Here is a 15000-nt window from a genome sequence, read left to right as displayed (position 1 = left end):
ACACGTTACAGATGATTTCATAGATGATTATAGCCGCAGACTGCACGTCTTTCAAATCAGACTTCGGCTGAGAGGAACATGTTAGACCAAGTCCTGGAAAATGATCTGTAGTAAAGACTCTCACACGTTGGTCTCATCTCATTGACATAATGTTTTCTCCAGCCCCTCACCTCTAACCCTGAACAAGGTCCTGACCCTCAAACAGCCCTCCTGCATTTTGGTCCCTGCAAAGCTGTCGGACCCCGCAAGTATAGTGGAATACCATTTTTTGGGGACCCCATGAATGTAATAAAACTGAAAGACACTCTTTATGAGATTGTTTTGTTCCTCGGGGTGTGGCTTAAAGCTTGTGACGTCAGCACGAGGGTGAGGGGATGTGTGTGTGTTTCAGTGTGTGTGTGTGTGTGTGTGTGTGTGTGTTTTCCAGCAGCCTCCTCAGAAAGCGACTCCTCTCGGCTCGACTGGCTGCTCCTCTGAGCTCGGCACGTAAGTTTCTCTCTTTTTATCACATTTTCACCAAAAACGGTTTAATTATATTAATTAATATAAATCAGAGCTGAAACGATTTTTGATGAACCACTTTTTTTTTTCTTTTTTTTTTTCTTTTTTTTAAAACACCAAAAACTGTGTTGGATGTTAAACAGTTGGTCAGACAAACGTTTTTTTTTTTTCCTGTTTTCTGCAGCTTTATAGACACATAAATGTATTGATTAATCTGTTGATCAGTCGGAAGTTGCAGCCCGAGTGGCTTTGATTTAGATTTCACAAAGACAGTCAGCAGAAAAAGGGAACCGCTTTATTTTGAATATCAGTCGGCTCAAAATGTTGCTCAGATTTTATTTTGGAGGGACATTAAGACGGGAGAAGTTTTCTTGTTGCTGAGAGAGACAGATAATTTCATATTCTGCACATGAGCATCAGGATTAAGATTATTTCTAAACTTCACCCTGCAGTTTGTTTCTTGTGTTTATTTTGTGATTGTTGCCGTTTGTCTTCTGCTGACGTTTGATTAAACAAACAAAAACCTAAAGTTGGAAAGTTTCCTTCCAGTCTGTGGTTCCCCTCGTGGTGCAGAGAGGGGAACACCTGAGGGCAGGAGGTGAGCTGCAGATGTTCTGGCTCACTTCACTTCTTTAATGCAGCAGTGAAAAAGTGTTTTTCCTAGCTTTAGAAAATGTCCTTTTTTATTTTATTGTTTTGTTTCTAGTACCGCTGCATCATCTTTTATTCAGAGCAGACGTCTGCTCTCATGTTGGTGCCTCTGGGAGCGACGGGGCCGCACCTTTCCTGCGGCCTGCGTGCCTTTTGTTTACGAGCCTGCTGTGTTTGCGGCTCTGGAAAAGCAGCGAACGTGAAGAAGAACCCACATCTTTTAAATAAAGCCGTGTTTCATGTCGACCCTCCGGATGTGAGAGTGAACCCTGAGATCCTGCAGGAACTTCCTCTAAATGTTGTTCCTAGTTCTGAACCAAAGGGAGCATCGCGCTCCTTTTCTTCACGCTGAGATTTCATTGTTTTCTTATGCAGATAAGTTTCTATTCAGGGCGGTCCGGGCCGGCGGGGGGTGATGGGAGGGGGTTGGATTGGTTGCACAGCTCCTGAGATGTGGCATGGAATCTGTGTTAGGCTTTAGAGAAATGAAACCAGGCTAGAAGAGGCTTTGTTTTGGGCCAATGAATCAGTATTCTTTTGAGGGGAAATCTAAAGGGCCCTTTCAGACGCTGCTTGGCCTCCTCCCCTTCCTCCCCTCCTCCTCCTCTTCTTCTTCATTGATGGAGGACAGACTGGAGGCCTGCTGAGAGCCGGTTCTTTCCTCATAAAAGGCCGCAGGAGGAGCGAGAGGAGCAGGATTTGCTCTGCCAGCTGACATGTGAAAGAGGACCATTGCTTTAATGGAGGGCCTGAAAGAGGAGTCTGTCATTTCTCAGCACAATAACAACAGCGAGGGAGAGAGGGGCTTTATGGGTAATTGACTCTCTCTCTCCAGAGAGCTGCATTCCTGCTCTGACGGGTATCAAACGCTGAAGGAACGCTTTCTTTCATCGCGGCGATATCAAACCTGCAGAACGTGTGCAGCGAGAGCCGCAGCGTCTGAATACATTAGCCTACTTTCATAATCCTGCCGCTACAATAGTCAGATTATTTGGCTTAAGCGCTGTGAGATCTGAGGGGGGGGAGGCAGATTTGATTTGGACTAAATTTGGACCATCTGGCCCAAGCCGACCGGATCATGCTCCAGTTAAACATCGAGATCATGTCAACCAATAGCGACGCAGGGTTGGATAATAACAGGCTTTGTTTGTGAGTTCAGGCTCATTTCTACAGAGTGAAAACACTGTTTCCTCTGGTCCAAGTGTTGAAAGCTGAGGTGCAGCACAGAGCCCCCCCCCCCCATCTCTTTTAATCTTTTTGCATCTCTGTGTAGCTGCTTGGTGTCTCTTTATGACTGCCTGTTGTGTTGAAAACTCTTTGCGTCTGATTCTGCTTGAAAAAACTCAAATCAAATCTCGAACACACATTTTTAGATTCAGTGTGGCTCCCGCTTCCACAAGGATATCACGACCTCTGACATCCGTCCAGAATTAACGTCCAGAAACCAGCTTAGTGCCAAAACACGCTCCTGCAGAACCTGAGATTCATGTTTTTAAGGCTCCATCCTCGTCCTTCTGCTGCGTTTCCGCCTCCGGTCCAGACTAAAATGGACTCAGACGCTTCCTGATCAGCTCTTATCAGTGAAGCAGAAACACGATGCTGCTGACAGTTTTATTAAAATACTCTGTACTGTGTAAAAAACTCCTCTCTGCATGTTTCCGTATTTACTTTATGGCGTCTCCCAGCCTGTTTCCCGCCGCCACAGCCTCTCTGTCCTCCCGTGTTCCTCTCAGTAACAGTTCTACCTCGCTGGTTCTTCATTCGTCTCTAGTAGAACTTTCTTCTGCAGCTGCTGATGTGGACAATCTGATTCCTGTTTACACCGGCACGCACACGCTCAGTGTACGTGAACGGTCACGTGATGTGCGCTTTCAGGTTTTAATATAGACGGAGATCTTTTCTTTTTAAAACTGTGTGGATGTAACCTGTAAAGTTTTCTTCAGTGCCACAGTAATCCATTGATAGCTGTCTGTACATCCACGCTAACTGCTAACAGGAGCTGCGTTCCATTTACCTCGGACGTCCGAGCTCGGGATTCCGATCGACCTCGTACCCGAAACAAGGAAACCAGAGTTGGACACGTTTGATTTGCCACACCACACGACAGGTTAGAGGTGTTGTCGTTAGCAACATCGAGCTAGCCAATTTTAGCTAACGGTATTTCACAGATAACAAAAAACGTAGCAGAACAAGCCTTTGGGCACCGGTAGGATAGTATTGTGGACACGACTCGCTGAACTGGAAGCAGAATATCGCTAAAACAAACCACAGCTTTTACTGACAGTGGATCCTCGCAGCCATCTTGTTTTCTGAACTCGACCGAATCGACAAGTTGAAACTCCGACATCGGCGGGGGGGGGGGGCTCCATATGGTCATGGAACTGGGAAAATACCTCGGAAAACAAGATCCGAGTAAAATTTGATTGAATTGACTGATTCGGCTACTTATGCCGTTTTTCCTTTACCGGTACCAACTCGCCTCGCCTCGGTTTGGTCGTGCTCCGTTTTCCATTGCAGATAGCGCCTCTCAGTGTGCTTGGTCGTCATAGCAACAGCTCACACAACTGCCGCGACAAAATTTTAAATGCGACACACACACAGCTGGGGCGAGTTCAGCGCCGACAAAATGTAGCAAAACGTTTTTTTCCAACGGAAACGTTGGTGCCCTGAACACCCTGCTGTGAACGCAAGCGCGCTGCATTTCCCAGCCTTCTTAACGCCGTTGTGTTTACAAACTTGTGGCAGCTGATTGGGTAACGCCTGAGACACGCCCACCAAACGGGGAAAAAACATACCTCGAAACCCGTTGCAGAACGTTGCGCAACGTTGCAAGGAAACATGTCGTTGAATCAGAAAACGTTCCAAACCGGTGCAAAAATTTAACTCGCCCCAGATTTAAGTTAAAGCGTTTGAACCTTCCTCAGAATATAAAGACAGATAAGCGGTATGAAAACCTTCCAGCTGTGTTTTCCTCTGCGGTTGTTGCTGCAGCGGTCTGTGTGACGTTGTAAAGTGAAAACAGTAAAATATCAAACTTTCTGCTGCTGCGCAATGATGATGCAGTGAATAGCGACGATTCTCTCTGACCAATCAGCAGTCTGTCGTGTTTTCACGTCACATTTTAGTTTCCCTCAGTTTGCTTGAAACCTCGACGGAGGTGATATGAAAAAAAGTACCTGGTAGCAGGTGCAACTTTTCTACTGTGGAAAACCAAACAAAGGTGAAAAAATGTGAACTAATAAAAGGTAAAAGAAGCTGCAGCCCGCAGCTGATTCACTGACTAGATGGTTTGTACCCAGGGTTCTCGCCGCTCCTTAAAAAGTCTTAAAATAAAATCAGGAAAATTAAGGTCCTAAATTGTCTTAAACTTATCCTAAATTAGCTGGAGGTATAAAATTTGCTAATGATGTGTTTAAGTCATATTTTGTAATCTTCAGTCGTGGTTACCAGATTGTGAAATGCAGGTTTAATGAAAAGTGGTTGGAGGTTTCGGAGGAGGTTACGTTCACGTTAGGCACCGCGGGGGTGAATGTCATTGAACACCATGAGGTTTAAAATGCTCCACCGGTACGCAGCGGCTTCTTGTGGGTCAATGCCTGCATTGTCGACTCCCTCGCAACTTCTCAGCAGTCGGCTTTGAGCAGTGTTGAGTCACCGCCGGAGACACCTGAGGTGACACCGCGAGCGGGAACCATTCACTCATATCGACTGAGGACATATGTTAGCGTGTTTGGAGGCGTGTTCCTTAAATCGGATTATGCAAAGTAATTAACCCGTTATTACGGAGCCCCTGAATCCCCATAAGATTATGTTTTTTATCGTGATCATTTTCAAAATATAATGTTCCACAAGATTAAACAATGTCATGTTATGGGACCTCAGGGCCTCCGTACATTTTAGGAATTGTCTCTTTCTATCGAAGAAATTTTTGGGCTTAAATTATGTTTGTTGGGTCTTAAAAAGGTTTTAAAAAACATTACATTTGACTTTAAAAATGGTGCAAGAACTCTGATACCTGAGACAATTTAAGGGAAAAAGAAAACACTTAACTAACCTTGAATAGAGTCTTATGGGCAAAGATCAAAGATGGCGGTTGTACGCACATGTCCCGCCCCTCCCTCTAGAAAGCCATCGTCTGCTTTTTAACTGCTGTGCCGGGAAACGTGTTCAGCCAATCGTGTGGCTCCACTGACATCAGCGCACAGCTGAGGTTTGGTTGGCGGCGGTGAGGAGCAGATGCGCCACAAAACACCTTCTATAAATGTACACGATATATCCTGACTTTAACTGTTCGAGGTGGGAGGAGCTCAAGGCGTCACGTCACCGGCGCTCTGGATGGAACCGTAAATTCAGCTGATAGTAATATATATTTTTATAATGAGAACCACTATGATGATGTTAAACGTGGAGCTTCTGGTTCTGAAGTGAATGTTTTGATTATTTCTTGTTTTCCTGTTAAAGACGTCCATGTTTCTGTTTCCGTGTCTGCAGAATGCGAAGTTTGTTCTCAGTGACGCTGCTGCTGCTCCTGGCCCTGACGCTCGCCGCCGAGGCCAACAAAAGAGCCAAAGCTCACAAAGGTGAGATTCTATTAAAGGCTGAAAGCATCTCTCTAAATTCCTGGATGTGACAGTGGTTCCTGAAGGCATCACTTACTACTCTTTTGTTCAGCCTAACCCGAACATCATGATGTTCATCATCACAATCTGATGTTCGGTGAGATTAGTAGGAAGGAAACAGGCGTGTTCTGACTCTGCAGCAGCTCAGAGAGGCAGAACTCTGGCACAGTTAACGCTAACATCACGGTGCTAACGAGCTGATGATAGTTTAAACACAGACTCCCTTCAGGAAAATGGTGATTGACATCTTCCAGGAGTTATTCTGCGAGGACGAGCTACAGATGTTTGAGCTCCACATTTCCCAGCATGCCTTTCACGACGGGAGGAATGCACAGCTTTCAGCATAAAGGTTAAAGAGCGGAGACAACAAGTTTTTTCCTGTCGTGATAAAATGAGCTCTTCAAAACCAAACTCTGAGCCTCGACTGGAAAACAGGAGCCGTCTGGTTTTACTGGGACGTTGACAGGAGCTCCTCAGGCTTAAGCTAATGTTTAAATCTCCTCTGGAGTTTTGTTTTTTTGAAGATAAAGCATGTAATTTAAAGATCTAAGTGCAGATATTGTAATGCACAGACGCGTTTCTTTTTGTGTTTGCACGTCTTGTTAAAACCCTCAAAAATCCCTCTCCTCCTGAGTCACAACTCTAAACAGAGATATGAAACACATGCGCGGGACTCACTTTCCAAGGGTTTCATTATCTCCAATTATTATAATTATTGTCTATAAATCTGCTGACACAGGAAAACAGGAAAACCCCGCTGCCTGCAGCTGCAGGACCTGCATGAGAATCTTCATGTTTTATTCAGTTTCACAGTGATGCAGTGGCCGCAGCTAACTGCTACCAGCTGATTCAGCTGCTGCTACTAGAGACACTTTGACTTTTTTTGCATCTCAAAAATGTAGAAGTAGATCTGTTAGTCTGGTTCACAGTGAACCTTTCCACCACATTCTTTTTTTTTTTTAACGCACCTGCGGCTAAAACACAAAGCTCAAGTTGTGGCTTGAGGCAAATTTTTCAGACGTACGAAAAAGATGTTTGTAATGAAAAGTGCCCCGCACGTTTTGCAAATCTAAATCTCAGTTTAACACCTGGACACACCTTTATAACATCACGGCGGCACAATATTTGTTAAAGATAACGTGTGTGAAAATACAATTTTAAATTAAATAATGTCATGCTGCAGAGACGTCCTGGCATGCACATCACATTCAGACTTAAGAAACGACTTTGACATGAGTCCTGATCAAAGCTTCCAAATATTCATTCATTTTCAGAATATTTACTAAGTGCCTTAAAGTGCCACTTTCACTGAGTTAAATCTTTTAACCAATATCAGTCCTGATATTCCAAATATTCATTCATTTTTAGAATTTTAACCGTTTTAAATTCCATTTGTTTACATAATCCCACTGTTTTTATTAATGGGGAAAAAACACACAAAAAAATTATGAAAAAGACATAATTATTAATAGAAAAAACTTTTTTTTTTTTTTTTTTTTTTTTTTTTTTTGGTGCACTAAATGTTGGGGGTTTATGTCCATGATTTGTGACAACAATGATTTTTATCCATTTTTATATTTTGTGCTGTGTCAGTGTAAAATCAAATTAGAATTTTACGCATTTAAATGCCATTGTTTACAAAATTCCATTAATGGGGGGGCACCAAAACATTTGATTTTGAAACATTATTATTTTTTATTTATCATTTATATAAATAGAAAAAACACAAATTAATTAATTCATTTTCAGGATTTAAACCCTTTAATTTTAAAGTTTTTGTGATGATACAATCAAATTTATAAAAATTAAAAACCACAAATGTTATTTTTTCATAATCTAAATACTTTGGTTTATCACAGTCTTGAATATGTCGAAGATTAGCAACAACATTGGGTTGGTTTTTTTTATTTTATTTGTTCTAACAGTCACAACTTTACTTTAAAATACACGTCATTTGCATCAACACAGCCAAAATGATCAAAAACAGAAAAAGCCAAAAAAAAAAAGTCCATCAGCTTAAAGGTTAAATATGATTTTCAATGAAAATGAGAATAATTATGTAAAAATGATAACACAAATTGCAATTAGATATTTTATTTATGGGAGCGTGACATGGAAACTTTTCAGTGAAGCAGGAGGCGTCTGCAGTCTGTGCCAGCGCCCCCCTGTCCTTTACCGCCCCCCCTCAAAAAAGATGTTGGCTGTTTGCCCTAAAAAAATTTGATTACTGTTGATGTTACTATTGTTAAAAGTATATTATTGAATGACAAACAACATATTTATTCCTTTCCCAGGGAACAAAAAAGCCATGTGAGAAGTAATTACATTTAACTAATAAGTAAATGTTCCTCCCAGAAACTGTTTTCTTGCAGTTGAAGATTTTGAGAATTAAAGAATTAATTTCCTGCATTTTGGTCACAATTTCTGCCTTTTCTGAGCTGTTGTTGATGTTTTTATTTATGTGAAAGGAAACACAAAATTCAGGTGACATTTCAAAATATATAAATATAATAGAATATAATGTTCAGGGCGCATTTTCACCTCAGTGATAAATGTATTCCTTTTAATTCAGGTATTGACCGGACTTTAATGGCTCCTGTGTTTCAGCAGCTTTTCTGCTCACGTTCAGAATCCGTCCCACATTTCTGTGTTCTCTGCTAATATTACGAGACTGACGTCACCATTTAATTTATAATATTTTTACTACCTGCCCTATACTCCAGAACAGGATGAGTGTGTGTGATCAGGCAGAAATCTCACCATAAATCCACACGTTAACTTCAGCACGGTTCATTTTTATGTGGAAAAAACAAATGAGAATTCAAACCAGTGTTTTTGTGTCTGGAGGGAGAAATCTTTAAAAATAAAAGCCTTATTGTGAAACTTCCTGTTAAAGGTTTGCAGACCAGGTGTCGTTCAGGTTCGTTCTGACAGAAGCTGTGACTCTGTTCCACCAGGTGGTAAAAATCCTAAGAGCCCGTCAGAGTGCTCCCCTGAAGAGGTCCAGTATGGGAAATGTGTCCCACAAAAAGGGGACTGTGGAGAGGGACTGAGAGACGTCACCTGCAAAGATCTGACCAACAAGGTTCACTGCAAGATCCCGTGCAACTGGAAGAAGGACATCAGTAAGACTCCACACACACCTGGCTAAGGCTAATTCATACTTCTGCGTCGAATCCACACAGTAGGTACAGCGTAGCCGGACCATAGACTGTGTAAAAAACATGGGCGTAGTGACGTCACCTGCCATCGCCGTCTTGGCAGCGCGTCATTCCCAGATAACCAAAAATGGAAAGAGGCGGGTCGTGGAGAAGCTTCTAAGTTAAAATGTTCCCGCCTAAAAAAACTCTTAAAACTGCAATATGTGACACAAGAGCAGCTGGATTGTAACTTACGGGGCCGTTTGTTGGTACAAAATGGATTCTGGGATACAAGATAGCTAGTAGCATGAACTGTCACTCAAAGCAGCCACGCCCCTGGTTATGCAGAACTTTAAGGCTTAATATAATTTAAACAGGTGAGTTATAAAAAAATTCACCCCCCTCACAGTTGTCAAGAAGGACAAAATAGTATATATAGTATATACAGCCCTAGTGTGTGCATGTGTGTGTATATATACATATATATACTATGGCTGAACAATTAATCATTTTCAAATCAAAATTGCAATTTGATTAGCTAATCGTGAAGATGGCGATAAAAATGTAGGTTAATTGTACATCTGACCCGTTTTAAACAGTCATGCAGTTACAGATTCATTCTGTTGTCGTCCTTGTGTGACAGACTAACCAATCACAAGCGCCATGCGCCTCCTGTTATGGTCCTACTCACCAATCAGAGCACAGTGCGTGTACATTTTACAACAACAAACCAAACTAGAGGAAAACGTGTTAATGGTGCCAGACGAACAGACACAGGCCGCCGTTTTGTCCGGCGTCAACTCGTACTGAAGTGTTTCAGCAGCGGCGTGTTTAGCCTACACGTGGTTAACTTGTCATTTTGTGTGCTTCAACTACGGAGAACAGCTCTCTGTGAGCCTGTTTCGTTGCGCTCGCCACAGGCTGCAGATCACACATGGAGCATTTCAGAATAAGAGCGTTTTGCCTGCCTGATTTTTCTGATTTGTTCAGATTTTGCTTATTTGTTCAGTTGTCCTTGATTTTGTGCTTCTACCGTGGTTAAGTAGCTATGTAGATAAATTGTTTCTTTTGTCTGTTTTAACTGTTGACGTACAATTGGGAGTACCGTACATAAATATATTATTTATAGAACCATCACTACAAATATTAGAGGTAAAATGACATTTTAAGAGCTAAACATCTTGTGGACAGAGACAGCTGGAGTTTGATTCACCTTTTGGATCCAGCTTCTAGTGGTCATAACAGGAACTGCATGGATTCATCATCATCAGGAGTGTGATGGACATTTAATGTGTTGAGCTGCAGAAAAGAGTCGGTGTTCATTTGAAAGTTAATTTATTAAGTGAATTACTCTGACATGAAACACTGATGGTAAATGTGAAGCGCTCGTCTGCTGACATGAATTGAAACATCTGCACCTGACAGAACAAACAGTGAGACGCTTCAGTGTGTTACAGGTTTAACCTGCGTGTCCTTCCTTCAGGTGACTGCAAGTACAAGTTCGGCCAGTGGGGATCCTGCGACGCCAACACCAACACCAAGAGCCGATCAGGAACGCTGAAGCGGGCGCTGTTCAACGCCGACTGTCAAGCCACCGTCAAGGTGTCCAAACCCTGCTCCCCCAAAGTCAAGAAAACCAGAGGTGAGACCTGAAGGTTCCCAACATCACATCCACACAACATCTGTGTCAGAAAATACTGTCGTTTAATTTCTTAACTAACTCAAAAGTGATCTTAGTCAGACACTTTGAAGGCAGTGATGGATTTCCAGGACATCAAATAGAGACTCTTTGTCACGTCCTTCGGCGTCTGGTACCAACGCACATGGCGGCCTGTAGCTTCACTAAAAGAAGGCCCAGTATAAATAACAGGAAAGTCCGAATAAGGAAAAGTCAGAAATTGGACTTTCAACCAGGAGACCGGTGTTTGTGTCACGTGTGAAACAAAAAGTCAACAAGTAACAGTTATTTTAAGCCAAACCAGAAACTTTTTTTTAAACCTGACCGAGTACTTTTGGCGGCTAACCCTGACTGGATAGTTTTGCCGCCTAAACATGACTAAATTGCAATGTTTCGCAAAGTTAACTCATTTTTTTGTACATTTCAGTGTAACTGGACGTTGCATGTTTATTCTTGCTAGCTTGACCCCGGAGCCACGTGGTCTTGACCAAGCGTCTCTAAAGTTACCAAAACCATTGATGAACCATTTCTAATCCAGGTCAAAAAACATTCTTCAAACTTCCAGATCCTTTTATTGTAAAAGTATTAAATAATTTAAAAGTTTAAGCATTTTCTTACAAAACAACAAAAATGTTGCAAATTTGAGCAGAAACATCTGGAAAAACTCAAAACAACCGTCATTTTAGACGAATGATCTACTGAAACAGTCTGACAGAATTATTAATCACACCTTTCATTTCCTTTTCCGTCTCCAGGGGACAAGAAGTCAAACTAACGGATGAACGGACACAGAAGATGGCAGATTCCCTTCTCTGCCTCCAGTTGAACAATCGTCTTCCATCCTTCATCAAACACAAAAGAAACAGAGAGACTCCTCCAAAACACGCCAACCACCTTCAGATTTTTATCCTCCTTTGACTTTTCTTCTTGTTTTACCGATTCTGATTCGATGTTCTTGTGTTTATTAAAATGCGGAAAGCTTTTCCAGAACCCTCCCTCTAGATAAGAATGAATAATAACCGCCCTGGTAGCTGATAGTTTGTTTTAACAGTGAGTTTCAGGTAGTCCTAAAAAGCTTTGACAGTAGCCGAAGTTAATGTTCCGGTCGGGAAATTCTCCTCAATGGTCCGGGACGTCAGTAACTGGACCGTAAAGAGTTCTGTTTAGAGTCTCCTTTTAAGATATGTAAAAAAACCAATAATTAGAAAGGCTTGGATGGATCTGTAACGGCAAAATCCAATATAAAATCTATTTTTTGAACTATAGATTGTTGCAAGATGAGACTTGTATAAATGAACAAATTAAATACTGTACATTGTTTTGGTGAAGAGTTTGTTGTCGAGTCTGTTCATTTGTGTAACGCGTAACTCAAACACATTATAATGCCACATGGTAACTACCACATATAAACAGATTGACTTTGTTGGGATGTTAGTAAGCTTCTAGCATGTAATTTAATATCCATAACTATGTTTTCAGTGGTGTGTAAAGACCTCACATAATGAACAGTTATGTGTTTATTACCTTAGAATGAGACATTTCTATCTACAGACACCGCGGGTCCTCTTACATGGACGTCACCATGTTGGCCGCCATGTTTCTACAGTAGCCCAAACGGACAAACGGCTCTACAGAGCGCGTTACATCACTACGATGAATACGTACGAAGAAGAAGTAGTAGCAGTCGTCGTCATCTGGTTTATTAGAAGTAAGAAAAGAAGTGAAATTTGGACAAATGGAGGAGCACACGTGTTATTTAGCATGTCGACAGATGCATGCTGGCTTCTCCTGCGCGCTTAGAAAACCTACACACTGAACCTTTAAAGGTTTCAGTGGCATCTAGTGGTGAGAGTTGTGAATTGCAACCAATGGCTCAGTCACCCCTCCCTTTGCAAGCGAGCAGGAGAAGCTACGGTGCTAAATAATACATGTCCAAATTTCACTTCTTTTCTTACTTCTAATAAACGTGATGACTACTTCTTCTTCATCGTAGTGATGTAACGCGCTCTGTAGAGCCATTTGCCCGTTTGGGCTACTGTAGAAACATGGCGGTGCAACATGCCGACGCCCATGTAAGAGGAGCCGCGGTGTCTGTAGACAGAAATGTCTCATTCTAAGGTAATAAAAACATAACGGTTCATTATGTAAGGTCTTCACACACCACTGAAAACAGAGTTATGGATCTTATATTGCATTTCTGTCTGTATATCCTCAGAAATATTACACGCTGGCCCTTTAAGTGTGACAGCAGTTGTTCACACATGGCATCCATTTAGCATTAGCATGTTTCCAGACCTCTGTGTCCAGCATCCCTCCCTGACCACATGCCACCTTAAAAAGACATCCGTTAGCTCTGGCTAAGCTAACACGACACATGCTGCAGGGAGAGACGGCAGCTGGTAGCGGTGACAATGCTAACACAGGCTGTAAGTTAGCTCTACAGGCGGAGCGACAAGTGTCCCAGGAGAATAATCACTGTGTGTGAATTCTGTAGAAGTGAAAGACACGACCTGAGTCCGATCGTCAGGCTACGTTAGCATGTTAGCATGCCATAATAGAAGTAATCTTCAAATTACAGCCGAGGCCAACAGGAATGTGGTCACTTAGTTTTAGAGGCTTCCGAATAGAAAGTCAGAGGATTATTTAACATAAACATTAGTCCAAGGTTCAGACTTCCTGCAGCTAGACGAGACGAGGAGACAAGAGAAGGTTCTTTGATGAAAGTCAAAAAGCTACCAGAAGCCTGTGAACATGAAAACTGAAGGAGAGAAGTCAACTACAACTCCCAGGGTGCTTTTCAGCAGCACGCATCCAATCACAGAGATTGAAACTGACTGCAGTGACTCTGAGGTCAGTTCAGCAGCTCTGGTGCGACGTTTTGTGCACCTCTGATTCACAATGACGACTTCTTTGTGGCAACGTCAGCTGAGGCTCATGGGTATTGTAGTATTTAGAGCGGGAGACTCCTGAGAGTCATTAATTAAAGTTTACAGCAGCAGCTTCAACCACTTCACAACTCCACGTTCTCAGTCCCATCTCGTGTCACGTGACCAACGGACCACAGGTGACCTTTACCTGGCAGACTGAGCTGCCACGCACCGTGTCAGCGGCAGCGCAGCAGGCCGCAGAAGGTCTTTCTGAAGGTGGCGTTACACAGAGCGTAGCAGCCGGGGTTGATGGCGCTGTTGATGTAACAGAGCCAGTATCCGATGGTCCACAGGACTTCGGGGATGCAGACGTGACAGAAGGCGGCGATGACGGCCATGATGTTGTACGGCGTCCACGTGAGGATGAAGGTCAGCAGGATGGCCAGGATGGTCTTGGTAACCCTCCTCTCCCTCGCCATCACTCGACGCTTCCGCCTCTCCTGAGACTTGAAGCTGGGACAGGCAGAGAACACCGCTGAGGCCGTCTTGTGGAGGTCGGTGTTGGACGAGGAGTCGTTTTCGATCTTGTTGTAGTCTTTGTCCGTGGCGTGGCGGGCAGCGGTCTGAGGGGGACCCCGCTGAGGACACTGACTGACCCCGGCTGAGGTGTCACCAGGACTTCTGCACACTTTCTGGCTCCTTCTGGACTTTGGAGTGCTGGACTCTGATTGGTTCAGAGACAGATCAGAGGCTGGGTAACTGGTCACGTGTCTCCGCCTGTTCAAAAGGAAGTCTTTTATGGACGGGCTGCATGTCCTGAGCGCGCCTCGCTCTGATCCGAGCGCGCTAAGTCGGCGGCGGCTGGCGTCAGACAGCCGGCTGTACAGGCCGATCATGACGAGCGCCGGCAGGTAAAAGGAAGGAAGCGTCGTCCCCAGAGTGACCGCTGGGCTGGCGAGGAGCTGGGTGTAACACTGTCCATCAGGGACCACACGTTGGCCCCCGGCGGTCTGCCAGCAGAGGATGGCGGGGGCCCATAAGACGAAGGACAGCAGCCAGGCGGCGCTGATCATCAGACCGGCCATCCTGCCCGTCCGCCGAGCCGGGTAGCTGAGCGGCCGTGTCATGCAGAGGTACCGATCCAAACTGATGATCAGCAGGTTCATGACGGAGGCGCTGCTCACCACGTGGTCCACCACGAGCCACAGGTCGCAGACGGCGGCCCCCAGGGACCAGCGGCCCAGCAGCAGGTACAGCGTGTACAGGTTCATGGAGAGCAGGCCGATGATCAGGTCGGCTACCGCCAGGCTCAACAGGAAGTAGTTGTTGACGGTCCGCAGGCGGCGGTTCACTTTGATGGACAGGATCACCAGCGTGTTGCCGAGGACGGTGACCACGCTGAGGGAGGCGGTTAAAACGCCGATGAGGGTCAGCTGAGCCGCGCTGTACGGACACACCGCCGTGACCGGAGGCAGACAGGAGGCGTTAATGCAGGGGCGGAGCCAGGTGGAGGTGTTGAGGTCGGGTTCAGGTGCCATGTTTCC

The 15000-nt window shown here is 44.0% G+C and overlaps 2 protein-coding genes across 4 annotated transcripts in view; one reads left to right on the top strand and one right to left on the bottom strand.

Annotated features, from left to right (window-relative positions):
- The first annotated feature begins 261 nt into the window (after positions 1–261).
- On the top strand, positions 262–11917 carry mdkb (midkine b). 3 transcript variants are annotated; one of them, XM_046038434.1, is made up of 6 exons: positions 262–285; positions 428–486; positions 5644–5732; positions 8729–8896; positions 10395–10553; positions 11345–11917. In XM_046038434.1, exons 1-6 carry the CDS (start codon positions 280–282, stop codon positions 11362–11364), a joined length of 501 nt encoding a protein of 166 aa, XP_045894390.1. In that variant the 5' UTR covers positions 262–279; the 3' UTR covers positions 11365–11917. The 3 variants fall into 3 exon arrangements, with proteins under 3 accessions (XP_045894390.1, XP_045894391.1, XP_045894392.1); XM_046038435.1 differs by lacking the exons at positions 262–285; positions 428–486 and adding an exon at positions 5380–5495; XM_046038436.1 differs by lacking the exons at positions 262–285; positions 428–486 and adding an exon at positions 5419–5511.
- Positions 10230–15000, bottom strand: part of LOC123961516 (muscarinic acetylcholine receptor M2-like) — a 9975-nt gene continuing 5204 nt past the window's right edge. Inside the window, exons 3-4 of the mRNA XM_046036986.1 lie at positions 13689–15000; positions 10230–10524 (exon numbers count right to left, since the gene is read on the bottom strand). Coding sequence (XP_045892942.1) covers positions 13693–15000 — 1308 coding nt within the window. The 3' untranslated portion in view covers positions 10230–10524; positions 13689–13692. The remainder of the gene's footprint in view (positions 10525–13688) is intronic.

This window comes from Micropterus dolomieu, linkage group LG22, assembly GCF_021292245.1.
Source record: "Micropterus dolomieu isolate WLL.071019.BEF.003 ecotype Adirondacks linkage group LG22, ASM2129224v1, whole genome shotgun sequence".
Classification (NCBI taxonomy): domain Eukaryota; kingdom Metazoa; phylum Chordata; class Actinopteri; order Centrarchiformes; family Centrarchidae; genus Micropterus; species Micropterus dolomieu.
The sequence above is the reverse complement of the archived record's forward strand: the minus strand, read 5'-3'. Positions and strand labels throughout refer to the sequence as shown.

What these genes read in the sequence shown, in the direction of transcription:
- mdkb (XM_046038434.1), top strand. An exon ending in AAGAGCCAAAGCTCACAAAG is followed by an intron (nt 5,733 to 8,728) that starts GTGAGATTCTAT and finishes CTGTTCCACCAG; the next exon opens with GTGGTAAAAATCCTAAGAGC. An exon ending in CAAAGTCAAGAAAACCAGAG is followed by an intron (nt 10,554 to 11,344) that starts GTGAGACCTGAA and finishes TTCCGTCTCCAG; the next exon opens with GGGACAAGAAGTCAAACTAA.